Genomic DNA, 13,676 nt, shown 5'->3' on the forward strand with positions numbered 1-13,676 from the left:
CAGTAGATCTAAGTCCACATTTTCTCAGTGTTTTATCTCCCTTTCCAATAGTTTTCCTTTTATTTTGCACCATGATCAGCTCTGGCCGGGAACCGGAGGCGAGGGTGGTAAATGTGAGCTCCATTAGGTAGAATTTATCTTGACTTCTACCCCAGTTTCATCTGTCACACAAGGCTGGGCTCTTCTAATGCTCCTGCTAGATGTCATTTACTAAGTTAGAATGTTCCTAAAACATAAGCTTTATTTATTTCTTTGTGGTAACAAAGAGCCTTGGTTCCTCTACTACTTTTCCCACAGTGACAAATTATAACTACACTAATAAATGCCAACTGGTCACTGTACTTTCGGTTCCTGTTATCATCTTTACAAGAGAATGTAACACTATCAGCTGTGTGTACCAGACCTGCCTAGATCGACCACCTGGGAAAAGAGCCCATGTGATCATCCTGTGTAGGTCTCTAACCCTCAGATTATTTTTCTGCAGGATTCTTGGCTTTGCACACAGGGTCCCACACATGGTACACCGACCACACTGGCCCTGGTCCTGTGCCAGTCCCTCCCGCATGGTCTGCAGCCAAAGGCACACTCCTGTCTCCCTCAGGCGCAGAATTAGGTTTCACCCCTTGATTATAGACCCATTACCCAGAGTGCCTTTTCTACAGCCACCCCCCAATCTCAGCTCCACTGACAATCCAGCATTCTTCCTTCTCAGCTTTCCCCCCATACTCCTTCCTGGATGAAAGCCAGACTCTATTTGACAGAACCTTTATGGGGAAGAGATGTACATTTTGGAAGCTTGGAAAATAGAGACATCTAATCCTGGACCTGGTTTGGTGGGTTTATTGAATACTGCTTTGGAAAGATGTCAATTCTTATTCAGGTGTAATTTGTCTTCTGTTCCACAGCAGCTGGTTCTTCTCTCTTATTACCTAAGTGCCCATGTAGGGTATTTGGTCCTTGGGATTGGAACTATAGACTATACCCCAAATTGACAGGATGGTGCCTTTTTAAATGCCAGGTTTAAGATTAGCCTCCAGGCTCGGCGCTTATAGCACAGTGGTTATGGTGCCAGCCACATACACTGAGGCTGGCCGGTTCGAACCTGCCTGGGCCAGCTAAACAATGACAACTACAACAAAAAATAGCCAGGCGTGGTGGTGGGTGCCTGTAGTCCCAGCTACAGGGGAGGCTGAGGCAAGAGAATTGCTTAAGCCCAAGAGTTGGAGGTTGCTATGAGCTGTGACACCACGCCACTCTACCCAGGGTGACATAGTGAGACTCTGTCTCAAAAAAAAAAAAAAAAAAAAAATTAACCTCCAATAACCAGATCCTGGCTCCCAGCACAGGCACATACATTTCTCCCAACTCATAGTTTTCTCACTCGCCTGATGAAGCAGGAAAGACATTCAAGGTATCAAAACGGGGGGCGGAGGGGGTGGAGCGGGGGTTGGGGGGGGAGGGGGGGCGGGGGGTTTCCTCCCTCTCCTCTCCTCTAGCACATCACTTTTGCTAGCTGTCCAAAGTATTACTGCCAAACTCTTGAAACATATTAAATAGTAGTGACTGAGATGGCTTGTTGTCAGTCATAAATTAAGGCAGACAAATGTTTTTTGCACAGTTCTTTAAGTGGAAGAAAAATTAACAGTAAGTATCAAATGGTATGGTAGGCATTTTACATGTTATCATTGAATTCTCAAAATAGCTTTTTGAGGGAGTGGCAACAGTTCTACTTCAGAGATGAGGACACCAGGGCTCAGGGGTGATTAAATAATCTCCTTTAACATTATTCAAACAGAACTCAGACTCAGCTCTGACTGCAGAGGTCATACTCATTCCTTATGCCTTGTCTTCCTTACCATGATACATCAAATCCTCCAACATAGGGCTGGAACACGTAAGTGAAAGGGCAGGTCCAAGTATTCCTTCACAACATCATAAGTGCTAATGGCTGTTAAGTTTATATAATAGGTTCCTTTCCTATCTTTAATTCTAGAATTGTTTTGTTCAGGAAATGATAAAGAGGGAAGAGATGGCTGGGTGGGAAGCTAATCACAGAGGAAAACATTTAGCATCATAAAATGATCTGGAAAAAACAATATCACAGTAAAGACCACTTAAAAACAAAACGAGCCAGGCACAGTCGCTCACGTCTGTAATCCCACGCCTCCTCCCCAGAGGCTGAGGAGGGAGAATTGCTTGAGCTCAGGAGTTTGGAACTTGCCTGAGTGAGAGTGAGACCCCAACTCCTAAAAGAATGAAAAACCCAGCTGGGTGCCACGGTGAGCACCTGTAATCCCAGTGGCTTCCAAGGGCTGAGGCAGCAGGATGCTCACCTCAGCCCAAGCCTGAGGTGCAGTGAACTGTGATGCCATTGCACTCTGCTCAGGGCATAGAGTGAGACTGTCTCAACAACAACAAAAAAAAAGCAAAGAAATAAAAATAAAAAATAAGCAAGGAAAAAAACCCAAAGAAACAAAAAACAAAACCCATGAAGCTACATGCTATTAACCCAGAGTGAAAAAGATAAGTGAAATTGGGTTTAAACTCTTAAGTGGAGGTGAAGCAGAACTTATTAGCCACCAGTGATGAAGTAACTGAGAAAACACGTATTATCTTTTTCCACATGGACAAAACGTATCTCCCTTTCCAGAACATTAACTGTGTCTGTGATGAGAAATGAAGTAGCGGCTCGGTGCCTGTGGCTCAAGTGGCTAAGGTGCCAGCCACATACACCTAAGGTGGCGGGTTCGAATCCAGCCCAGGCCCACCAAACAATAATCATGGCTGCAACAACAAAAAAAAATAATAATAACCAGGCGTTGTGGTCCCAGCTACTTGGGAGGCGGAGGCAGGGGACTCCCTTGAGCCCAGGAGTTGGAGGTTGCTGTGAGTGCCAGGGCACTCTACCCATGGGGACAGCTTGAGGCTCTGTCTCAAAAAAAAAAAAAAAAAAAAAGAAATGAAGTAGCATCTAAAGCAGTGGTTCATAATCTAACCTGAATATTATAATCACTGGAGTAGGGGTAGGGAGTTTAGACCTATTAGACTCTAGAGGTGGAAACTAGGCTTAGTATTTTAAAAAATTTTTCTTTTCACTATCTTAAAAGAAAATGTCCCTAGGGAAAGCAATGGATCTCATTGCTGGCTATATATTATAAGCGTTTTAAGAATCTTAGAAATCTGCTGATGCCCCCAGCTCCACCCCTAAAAATTCTAAACATTTGGCATAGGGCGAAACCTTGGCATCAGTGTTTTTAGAAAGCTTCCTTGGTGATTTAATGTGCAGCTGGGGTTAAGAACATAAAAGTGGTAGTTCCAAATTCGGGTTGGGGGAGGCATGAAGGAAGGGCAGCTCCTCAAATGTGCTGCCCAAGCCCTCCCATTCCCTGTATTGATGCCCAGAACCGCTGTTAAGGGAGCCCATGGGATGGAAGGACACTGAAGAGCTGGGCAGTAAAGGAGGGATGTTTTCTAAACAGAGGTGAGGAAGGAGCAAAGAAAAGTAGGCACAGTAGAAATCACAAAACTGCTTTTAGAACTATTTATTATTATTTTTTTTAATGGGCAGAAAACACCACAGCAAAAGGACAAAAGCAGACATTGTTTTTCAGATTAGCTGCGTCAGCAGATTCCATTCATTTTATAGTTCCCAATCAGCTTTTATAAAAAAAAAAGTTTTTTAAAATTTGCATTTAGTTCATCTAAGATCAATAACAACTTGATCTAGTTTACAAACATGAAATGAGTATTGTTAAGAATTATTCATTGAGGCTCGGCTCCTATAGCTCAACCGGCTAAGGCGCCAGCCACGTACACCTAAGGTGGCGGGTTCGAATCCCCAGCCCGGACCCGCCAAACAACAATGACGGCTGCAACCAAAAAATAGCCGGGCGTTGTGGCGGGCGCCTGTGGTCCCAGCTACTTGGGAGGCAGAGGCAGGAGACTCGCTTGAGCCCAGGAGTTGGAGGTTGCTGTGAGCTGTAATGCCACGGTACTCTACCCAGGGGGACAGCTTGAGGCTCTGTCTAAAAAAAAAAAAAAAAAAAAAAAAAGAATTATTCATTGAAACAGATCTTTTTTGGGTAGGTGGGCCATCTCTAAAGAAGCTCTTATATGTTCTTTCCCTACTCCTTCCCCAACTCCACTCCCCCACCCCCAATGTCTTATATAAATCAATGAAAAGCAAAGGTTCCAAAACTGAAAAAAAAAATAACTCCTCCCCAGCTACAGTGAACACCTCAGTCAAAGGTGCAGAACTGCCTGCTAAGCCCAAATTGGCTTTCAGGAAAAGTGTGAGCTGCATTAGAAGAAAAGTTCTCAGGACTTTTAGTTCCTAGGACCACTTAGAACCCACCATCTCTTCTATGTGGAAAGCAGCAGGATGATCTTTCTGAAATAACATTACTGAACTACCGTAATCTTGGGCACACCCATGGAAAAGAGGCAAAAAGGACAATTTCCTTTGATGAGGGGAAAAGGGGCCAGTCCCTTCTGAATGCCTCTTGACAAGGCACTCTAGGGAAATCATCCAGCCCCATTCTGAATCTGCACACTATTTGAAGTTAGAGTATTTTCATTTTTGAGATGTAATTATTAGCTGAAATTATGATTTTCTTAAATTTCACAGATCAACTAAAATGCTTTCTAGAAAGCATTGTTCCAAAACATTAACCTGTTCCCAAAGGAAAACCACACACACAATTCTTTACTTTCCATCTCCCTAGGGAAATTTAGCAGGTATTGTTGACTCCATTAAAGCAAAGAGGGTGGAGGGAGATCTCTTTTGCAGGTTGCAATATAAAAAAGTCAAGTAAGCAATAAACGGAAAACAAAAGTAAGGGATTTTTTTTTGTTTTTGTTTGGTTGCTTGGTGGGGAGGGGAGGCGGTGTAGAGGTTACTGTTGTGACATGTTGCGTTGAAATCTATAAACCATACAACAGGAACAACTGCTTTTCTGTTTTCCATGACAAAGAGACAGTACTTCACTGAAAAACCTCACCCAGAGTTGCTTGCAAGATGGTGCAAATGTCTCCTCCAGGCTATTCTACAAGTAACAGGTATTCCTTCAAAGAAGCTGGCAGTGGAAGGCCCTTCACTGCATCTGGCAGATACTGGAGTCCCAGGCTGCGGCGCACAGCATAGCGGGAGAGTGTTTTTAGAGTTCCTGGGGCTGAGCACAGAACAGTCAGTTTTTCACACAGCTGCTGGTCTCTGGCCACCTCTCGGGGCATAGTACCATTTTTCCTCAATTCAAAGTGTCCAACAGCTCTGTGGAGGAGCTCAAAGCAAGAGTCCTCTTTCTCTGTTCCAAGTCCCCTGACTAGTAGGGCCACCAGACGGGAGATGGGTGTCTGACCTTTTAGGTTGATAACTCTGACCTCTGCGCCATAGTCAAGGAGGATGCTGACACTCTCAAGGTTTCCCTTCATGGCAGCCCAGCTGAGTGGTGTATCATTGTTGTAATCCAGGGCATTGACAGAGGCCCCACTCTCTAGGAGAGCCCGCACACACTCAGCATTGTTCTTAAAGGCTGCCCAATGAAGTGGGGTATCTCTGTTGCCATCCAGTGCGTTGGGATTTGCACCGTACTCCAAAAGGACCTCAACACAAGCCTCATCTTTCTCTGCTGCATAGTGGAGGGCTGTTCGGTTGTAACCATCCAAGGCATTCACCTGTAAGAAAGGGAAGAGCTATGTTATAGTAAACAGACTATTGGAAGGAAGATGGGACAGTAAAGCAGGTGGCAGTGCTCTGAACAAGAAAATCAAGCAATTCTCAGGGAGTCTTGGTGATGCAGACAAAGATACAATGAATCTTAGGTGCAAAAAGGAAAAGAACTGGCTAGGTGCCTGTAGCACAGTGGTTACAGCGCCAGCCACATAACCCAAGAGTGGTGGGCTCAAACCTGGCCCAGGGCAGCTAAACAGCTAAATAACAATGACAACTGCAACAAAAAATAGCTGGGCACTGTAGCGGGTGCCTGTAGTCCCAGCTACTTGGGAGGCTAAGGCAAGAGAATTGCTTTAAGTCCAAGAGTTGGAGGTTGCTGTGAGCTGTGAAGCCACAGCACTCTACCAAGGGCAATACAGTGACACTGTGTCTCAAAAAAAAGGAAAAGAACTGTCTCGAAATCACTAGCACTCTATGTTGTGCCTGACTAGCTGGCCTGTATCACTGAAGTTTTTGCTGCAATGTTCACTATTTATTAGAATCTCTACTATAGCACAAGGGGTAAAGCAGGAAAAGATGAAATCTAAGTGCTTGTAACAGGTCTGAAAGACATTTACTGGAGAGCTGTTTGAATATAAAGTCAGAGTAAGAGTTTGGGGTCATTTTACTTATTCTGACTCTTTCCATCTCCTATGGCAAATGGTAACTACACTAAAAAAAGATGAAGTCAAAGCCCTGCCCATATAGCTTTGCTATGTTCTTCAACCATACAGAGAAACTCAAAATGTTAATCCTAGGCAGTCCTTTGCAAAAACATGCGATGGTTTGACAAGAGAACCCTGATGCAAACACGTACAGGGAAAGGCACAACTCTTCCAATGCTGAGAAAGCAGATGGCTTGCTGAAGGGCAGCAGCACCTATAATTTTTTACCTCAAATCCCCAAATTTATATATAGGATATTGTATATTCCCCCATTAAGTCCAATAAAGCAAAACTGAAGCATTTAAGTGAGTTTCATCTCTTATTTGGCTAAAACTCATATTTTTCTTCTATGTTCACTTTCATCATTGACATAAATCACTCCAGGGTCAATCTCAAAGAAGCAGGTTTAATCACAAGAGTTAAAGGATAGATAAAGGCAAGTAGAGAACCACTGTATACATGGAAATGAGGATCCTGGGACTGTCTCCTTGGGCCCACTGACCTGGGCGTGAGGCTGCACCAGCAGGCAGGCTCAGCACAGTGCATTTTCACGACCACTCACCAACAGTCAAAACTGCTAGTTTATTTAACAAGCACTTACTTGGCAATTACTACATGTCAGTATTCCAAACTCTTTACAACTGTATGAAGGAGATACCATTCCCATTTACCAATGGGGAAATTGAGGCAAAGAAAAGCTTTTTTAAAAAATTATTTGTTTTTGTTGTTTGAGACAGAGTCTCACTAAGTCACTCTCAGTAGAGTGCTATGATGTCACAGCTCACAGCAACCTCAACTCTTGGGCTTAAGTGATTCTCTTGTCTCAGCCTCCCAAGTAGCTGGGACTACAGGCGCCCACCATAATGCCCAGATATTTTGTTGTTGTTGTTGTTGTTATTGTTGTTTAGCAGGCCCTGGGCCAGGTTCGAATCCACCAGCCCCAGTATATGTGGCCAATGCCCTAACCACTGAGCTTTGGGCACTGAGCCTATTTATTTGTTTTTTAAGTATTTTGTTTAAGTGGCTGACCTGGTATCTGAATTCATGAAATCTGGCTCCAAAGTGTATTCTTTTAGTTATTTATTGTACTGTGCTGCTTCATGCCAATTTGCCTACTTTCAAAAATTGATTTTTTTTTTTTTGAGAGACAAGGCTCAGGCTGGTCTCAAACTCCTGAGCTCAGGCGATCAACGCACCTCAGCCTCCCAGAGTGCTAGGATTACAGGCATGAGCCACCATGCCCCAGTCCTAAAATTAAACTTAAGATACATTAGCAGGAAAATAGGAACAAGATATGCTAAACATAGAATAATTAGTGGGCAAAACAGCACAAGTAGGGATTGCCTTATGATATTTATCTCCCAGTGGCAATGGTATTAGAACTGCACATCTGACAGTAGGTCTCAGGTGGCTTAGATTTAGTCAGAGCTGAGGGATCTCTGCTCTTTTTTATTTTTTTTTTTTGTAGACACAGTCTCACTTTATGGCACGCCATAGCATCAGACAGCTCACAGCAACCTCCAAATCCTGGGCTTAGGCGATTCTCTTGCCTCAGCCTCCTGAGTAGCTGGGACTATAGGCGTCCACCACAACGTGCCCAGCTATTTTTTGCTGCAGTTTGGCCGGGGCTGGGTTTGAACCTGCCACCCTCGGTATATGGGGCTGGTGCCCTACACACTGAGCCACAGGCGCTGCCTGGGATCTCTGCTCTTAAGAGTTCCTGGATAGTCAACAGGCAATGAGAAGAGTAAATAGAAATATAAACAATCCCAAAAAGGTATTCTGGGAGGGAAAAGGAAGATAAAACTCTTTCTTGGAATGCTGGACAGTCTAAATTACGGAGAAGAAAGACAGGGGAATGAAATCCTTAGGGTCATTTTATATATTTGCCATTACCTTTTCAATATTAGCTACACAATGTTAACATGAGTTAGGAAGACCAGACTGGAGGTGGGAAGAAATGGAGGAGTGATAGTAAGAAATTCTAAGAAAATGTAAAGCTCAAATTTCAGCAAATCATTAATATGAAAGTGTTAAACACATTACCTCAGCTCCTTTTTCCAGGAGTAACTCCACACAGTCAGCATCTGACACCATACAGGCACAGTGCAGGGGTTTCAGTGTGCCGTGGGTGCAGTTCACATCTGCTCCCTGAGGGAAGAAGCAAACTGCAGTCAGCTCAGACCTGCTCAGCACGACAAGGGTCAGAATTGAGTCCATGGGGTAGAGAGTGCTAGCCTGACTATACTGTAAATATACTGTTGTTCCTAGGTTCCCTTTCTATTAATTAAATATATAATATTATAATGCCAATGTCCAAACCAAGGGAATACACTGACGATGAAGGAAAGGAACTGTTAATTCCTTAGATCAAGTTATTAAGTTTCTCTACAAGGTAGCCTGCCAGATGGTCATCTGGACATCACTGAGGACATAACCTCATGTGTAAAAGCAGTATGAACCTTGTTATTGGACAAGAAAATTGGACCAGGAATCCACTTTCTATGACTCCCACACTCTGATAAAGTAGGAAAGTGAGGCTGTCAGACTGAGGCCAGAACTGGCATGCTCTTTTCACTATTCGACAAATGACCGTTGCCTATACTAGGGTCATCTAACATTATTTTTGTTTGTTTGTAAATATCTTCAAAGTAGCCTCTTAGTATCAGTATTATCTGATGCCCAGCCCCTGCTGGTTCTCTGATCTCTCCAAAAGAGATGGAGATACCAGTCACACTAAAGTCACTGAATGACTCAGCAGCAGAGCTAGAATTAGGATGTGACAAAGTCTCTACTGCTGAGTCTTCTGACACCACTTTTCAGCTGAGAACAAACTAACACTATACGGTTTTTCCTTCTCTGGTTGTGCCACATTCTCAAGCAGCTCCAGAGCTCCAAGGTGTAAATAGGAATCCAAAAGTCTTAAGACTGTTTTAAAACAATGTACAGAAGTAACCATCTGGATGTATCTTCTAGTGATCAAAATAGTAGTCTGTAATTTCTCTTCACCAAGGAAAAATACACAGAATAGGGTAGTAAAGACCCTCTGGGATACTAATCATATAACACAATTACTGAATATCAGGGCTGAGATATCAGATAGGATGTTGGCCTAAATTATAATTTCCATACATTTTAGGGATTGACATAGCAGTTGTTAAGACATAGGCAAGCAAAATCTCTCCATGTAATTATTATAACCCACATATGAAGAAAGGCTCACAAGAATTTGAAAATGGGTAGCGCCTGTGGCTCAAAGGAGTAGGGTACCGGCCCCATATACCGGAGGTGGCGAGTTCAAACTCAGACCCAGCCAAAAATTGCAAAAAAACAAAGAATTTGAAAACCATCCCAGCTACTTGGGAGGCTGAGGCAAGGAGATCACTTGAGCCCAAGAGTTTGAGGTTACTGTGAGCTATGATGACCGCTGCTTTGCCTCACCCAGGACAACAAAGTGAGAGACTCAGTCTCAAAATACACGCACACACACACACATACACAACACAACGAATTTGAAAAACACCTCTGCTTCGCTCTCCTATTCCTTCCCTTTAATAAAACATGTACAGAAGGCTTTTGAGCTTGATGGATTCCATATGCACCATATTCAGACAGAGATTTTACAAAGAACCTGAGACTAGAGTTATCTAGAACATATTTCATGAAGAAAAATATCAGATACATAGGGTGAAAGAAAGCAAGCAAGCAAAGAAAAACATTGGGAAGACTGTATTTTAATGATCAAGTTAATACATTTAACAAGATTGTAAAAACTCCTTGCTATCCTGTGCTGAGTTAAAGATGCAAATCTGTAATCTATTAAGATCCCCCCAAAGGCTTTCATGTCAATAACAGCACACTCACCCCTCTGATGAGGTCCTCTACATTATCATGTGGGAAGGAACGAATGGCAGCGATTGTTCGGATTAAGCGCTCTGAGAGAGAGTATTTGCTCTGAATGCTCTGCATAATATACCACATACTGGAACTCATCAAGGCTCAGAGTGTGTTCACATGCTCCAAATTGCCTGAAACAAAAAAGCTTTAGGGATTATATATCACTAACCACACCTGTCCTTAGGGTTACACTTTCTCTGGGGCCTTTCTAACATTAAAAAGCAAATTTCAAGGAGGTCAGTGATAAATCAACACCATCTTTTATAATCATAAAGCGCCAGATTCTAAGAGTTGCTCAGGGAGCTGGGTGAACCTGTACATCAGGCGTCCTCAAACTACGGCCCGTGGGCCACATGCGGCCTGACTAGGACATTTATCAGGCCTGCTGGGTGTTTTTGCTGCCGCTGCCTGTCCTGCTTAGCAGCCGACTTGTCCTGGGGCCTGTAGTCTGGCCCTCCAACAGTCTGAGGCACAGTGAACTAGCCCCCTGTTTTAAAAGTTTGAAGACCCCTGCTGTACACAAATGTTCTGACCCTCAAGACTTCCATGATTTAGTTTAGCATAAGATTTCCCTAAGACATAATCAGACCCCCATGGAGGTCTGTGTGGTTGATAAACAAGAGTAGGCAAGGAATGAAATTTTTTAAAGGCTGATGATGCCACAAAACATTCTGTTCTTCTCAATTTTTGTGGATTTTATTATTAGTACCACCTTTAGGTCATTTGTTACATTTGGCCTACAGTATAGTTACATATTATACATATTGTTTCTCCACATAAATTGTACTCAGTTGGAGGGCAAAGAATTTATATTCTACTTTTTTTGCCCATGGAGGCCAGCCACAAACTCTCACAAAAAGCAGTTATTTAACAAATATTGGTTGACTGAGAAGAAAGGAAGGTGGCTACACAAATCTATCTTAATCATGAAAAAGCATCTGAAAAATATTTTCAAATGTCTTCAGCTGAGAAGAAATTAGGATATACTAGAGGTAATATTCTAAAATAAGGAAGGAAAGTGAAAGTATACTCTGGAGTCATCTATATAAAACTAGACAAAAATTAAAGTTCATACCAATGAAATATGCTTTCCGTTTTAGAAAATTAAGCAGATTTCAAGTGAATAAGTTTCAATAATTGGCAATTCAGGACAATGAGAAAAAGATTTGGGGAAATATATGTTGAAGCCACAAAATGACAGAGTTCTAAGAGGAAAGAAGAAAATGATGCAATATACTTAAATTCAAGTATGATGAAAGTTTTGTCTGCATAAAAGGTACTACTTAGGGAACATTTAAAACGGCAGCCAGTAAGGTAGGCCATTTCTATGAAAAACCACATATCAAAACGCCTATAGCTCAACTGGCTAAGGCGCCAGCCACGTACACCTAAGGTGGCAGGTTCGAATCCCCAGCCCGGACCCACCAAACAACAATGACGGCTGCAACCAAAAAATAGCCGGGCGTTGTGGCGGGCGCCTGTGGTCCCAGCTACTTGGGAGGCGGAGGCAAGAGACTCGCTTGAGCCCAGGAGTTGGAGGTTGCTGTGAGCTGTAATGCCACGGCACTCTACCCAGGGGGCCAGCTTGAGGCTCTGTCTCAAAAAAAAAAAAAAAACAACTAGGGAAAATATAATATGCAGTATTAGCTGTCTAACTATAATTGCTTAGAAATCTGTATTCTTCTTACTATAAAATGTAAGTTTCTTGGGCATAAAGATAGTGCTGAACACATGGTAGGTTCTTAGTAAATATTTGTTGAACCAATGTAAAGTTAATAAAGTCAAGACTTGCAGTCAAAGCATATTATGCATATGAAATTATTTTGGTCATTTCATAATATATAATTTTTGCTTTTTTGTGATGGAGTATCCCTTGATACATTGTATATACTGTAAACACTGACAGTTTCTATTTTGCTAATCCAGTAGCCATTTATGTAAATTCTATTAATCAAAGATACAAGTTAAAAATGTTCAATTCATAGGTGTCAATGACTTAAATTGGGTATTCTTCTCCCCTCCTACTTTGTTATGAATAAGCTTACACACTTGTTTATATGTCTCTTTGAAATTTTCTAGTTTAGACTTAGCATGTTTTCATCTCTCAAGTAGTCACTAAACTCAGTAACAAGGGTCTGTATCTTGTTGCAAGGAAAAAAAAATGGCAAATGTGCATTTGAGTAAAAAAGGCAAAGGTGCATTCTAAGAATGGGGACAGAAGACAGAACAGCTAGTTAACCCAGGAAGCTTGGGTAATCCGGTAAAACTAAACCCTCATTTTCAGGGCGCTCTTGGACTCCAGGATAAGAACTCCTGAGATTATGACCAGTGGCCTGCTGCTGCCTTGAAGCTTTTCGTGAAACTTCAGGGCAGACTGGCAACATTCACTGTCGGGGAGGGTCAAAGAAATCTAAATTCGACCTATCTCTCGATAGCAGTCCGTGCACAGTTTGACTCCTAGCGGGCCCTTTCTCTTCCGTTTTCTTTCGCCGCGGGGATCCACAGAAAACGTCAAGTTCTTTTTTTTTTTTCATTGGCGAAGCATAAAGGAAGACAGACGACACTCAACAGCTTTAGTGCAAGTGAGGCCTCGGCCTAGCCAGAGGCGCCCCAAACCCTACTGCACCTGCTGCGGGAGGGCTGGCAGCAGCTGTCTCGCTGAGGCTAGGGGGCCGGGGACAAGGGCACAAAATGCAACGACATGTGGTGTCACTTTCCGCATGAGCTCCCAACAGACCGCAACAATCCCAGGAAGTCTCGTACTGAAAGGGGGTCCCGCAATCCGCGCTGGGAGAGCCTGGAGGTGGTCAAATTCCCGTTCCGAGCTACCCCTCTAAAGGCCCAGAACCATGTCTCGGCCTCGAAGGCTGGCGGGCCTCGAGAGGGGAGTGGAGGAAGCGTTACTGGGCGGGGTGCCCCGAATCAGGCAACCTCGCTGCAGACCTTCCCGCACCGAGGACGACACTCACCTAACCGTGTGGGCAGAGCTGGGTCGTGAAAGCCGCTGTCAAGGCGTGAACCGGAAGCAGAAGTGGTCGGCAGCCGACCCCTCTGTTTACAGGACGAGAAGAACGACTAGGATGGGCGCCTGCGCACTAATCAAGTACTGTGAGCGGAGCGCGCCTGCGCAGACTTGTGCATTAGCTTTGGGCCTATGAAGAGGTTTTGCGCGCAGGCGCAATGTGGCGCTCTCGACCACAGCCCCAGGTCTCCGGTCTTCCTCGTTTGTGAACCGTGGCTGTGGGGCAGAGTCTGTGTGGCCGAGCCTGCGTGGACCAGGCCTGCAGTGGGTTCATCCCATCTCTACCTCCCTCTTTGTCCTTCTGAAATCGGATCAGGGCACCTTATTCTCAGATTATTCCCATACTCTCTAAAGACTAAACTAATGCCACCTTTGTCCACTT

At 43.6% G+C, this 13,676-nt stretch overlaps 2 protein-coding genes across 2 annotated transcripts in view; one reads left to right on the plus strand and one right to left on the minus strand.

Annotated features, from left to right (window-relative positions):
• The window catches only part of PFKM (phosphofructokinase, muscle), a 25,704-nt gene extending 25,577 nt beyond the window's left edge, over positions 1 to 127 (plus strand). The window contains exon 23 of the mRNA XM_023515368.1: positions 52 to 127. Coding sequence (XP_023371136.1) covers positions 52 to 127 — 76 coding nt within the window. The remainder of the gene's footprint in view (positions 1 to 51) is intronic.
• A 4,710-nt stretch (positions 128 to 4,837) lies between these two features.
• Positions 4,838 to 13,310, minus strand: ASB8 (ankyrin repeat and SOCS box containing 8). Its single transcript, XM_012807519.2, has 4 exons — positions 13,242 to 13,310; positions 10,240 to 10,403; positions 8,422 to 8,526; positions 4,838 to 5,673 (listed from the first exon to the last, which is right to left on the minus strand). Exons 2-4 carry the CDS (start codon positions 10,366 to 10,368, stop codon positions 5,041 to 5,043), a joined length of 867 nt encoding a protein of 288 aa, XP_012662973.1. The 5' UTR covers positions 10,369 to 10,403; positions 13,242 to 13,310; the 3' UTR covers positions 4,838 to 5,040.
• Positions 13,311 to 13,676: the final 366 nt, after the last annotated feature.

The sequence above is a fragment of the Otolemur garnettii genome, unplaced genomic scaffold, assembly GCF_000181295.1.
Source record: "Otolemur garnettii isolate 467f Iridium unplaced genomic scaffold, OtoGar3 scaffold00070, whole genome shotgun sequence".
Taxonomy (NCBI): Eukaryota; Metazoa; Chordata; class Mammalia; order Primates; family Galagidae; genus Otolemur; species Otolemur garnettii.